The 1,292-nt window shown below is 45.3% G+C and overlaps 1 protein-coding gene across 1 annotated transcript; it reads left to right on the plus strand.

Annotated features, from left to right (window-relative positions):
• Nucleotides 1-646: 646 nt before the first annotated feature.
• On the plus strand, nt 647-1,187 carry Pmar_PMAR015710 (calcium-transporting ATPase sarcoplasmic/endoplasmic reticulum type, putative; the record flags this gene model as incomplete). The annotated part of the gene is made up of 3 exons (XM_002781245.1): nt 647-829; nt 882-1,018; nt 1,064-1,187. Coding segments are annotated over 3 exons (444 nt in total), but the record flags the coding sequence as incomplete, so codon positions are not given.
• Between the last annotated feature and the right edge of the window lie 105 nt (nt 1,188-1,292).

Genomic DNA, 1,292 nt, shown 5'->3' on the forward strand with positions numbered 1-1,292 from the left:
TCCTCACTGTTAGTCTTATTATAATGATCGTTCCTAATTGAACCACCATGCTGATACCAAAATAACCGATAGATTGCAAAACGTCATTTAGTTGTTCCCTCAAGGGCTCTTCCGTGCAAAGGCAAGTACTAACTATGAGCTGTGAGATCAAACAATACGCTATTATCAGCCCTTGTACGGTCGGACGTGATAGGAATGTCGTAGTTGTGATACTGTCGCTTCTTCCTTGTGATCTGTTATTGAGATTAGTACTGCTCTTGATCGGTGGAGGTATTCTGATGAGCGATTCTACTAAAATTTTTATGGATTCTCATCGGCCAAGGTCACCTTTTTCGCCACAGATTACTCGCAAAAAGATCTTCATCCTGCCCGATCGAACCCAGACTGCTGCCAGTTAAGGTACGATTCATTATAAAAGACTTATAGAAGACTGTGGATGGCTGACGCGAAATGCAAATCGATTAGAATGGCGCGCGCTTTTTTAGAAAATCGGTTCAGCTTATGGTAAGGTCGGGGTTTTGACTGCAGCCGAGGATAAGTATTGTCTATTCGCAGTGGGTTTTAATTTCTCTTCTGAGGACTCTGACCTTCCATCGCTGATCACCTTAGTATCAACGAGAGCTGCATCCTGAATAAAACTTCGGTTATGAAAACTAAGACTAGTCGCGCTGGTGACAAGAAGCTAGATGACGACACGATAAGGAGACTGGCCTACGCGAGAAACTATCAAGAGACGTTGGATTTCTTCAACGTCACTCTCGAGAAGGGCTTATCGGACGCTCAAGTCCAGGCTCAAGCTGCCAAGTTTGGTCCCAATGAACTGGACAAAGTATTTGCGATTATCACTAGGGGTATGTAAATGTGTATTATATTGTTTTCAGACGGAAGGCAAGTCCCTGTTGGCTCTCATATTGGAACAGTTCGACGATTTGATGGTGAAGATCCTGCTAGTGGCAGCATTCATATCGTTTCTCTTGGCATATTTCGATGATGAAAACAACGACGAGGGAATGTTGGCGTAGGCTAAGGCGTGCGCTGTTATTAATGGCACTCTTCGTGGTAGGTATGTCGAGCCCTTGGTGATCCTACTCATCCTAATTGCCAATGCAATAGTAGGCGTCTGGCAAGAGACCAACGCTGAAGCCGCCCTAGAGGCTCTCAAGTCGCTACAGCCGTCCTACGCACACGTATTGCGAAATAACGGCACTTGGGTGACGCAAGATTCGACATCACTCGTCCCTGGAGATATAGTTGAAGTTAGAGTAGGTGACAAGGTGCCTGCTGACATCAGA

Source organism: Perkinsus marinus (genome assembly GCF_000006405.1).
Source record: "Perkinsus marinus ATCC 50983 genomic scaffold scf_1104296943146, whole genome shotgun sequence".
In the NCBI taxonomy this organism is placed as follows: domain Eukaryota; phylum Perkinsozoa; order Perkinsida; family Perkinsidae; genus Perkinsus; species Perkinsus marinus.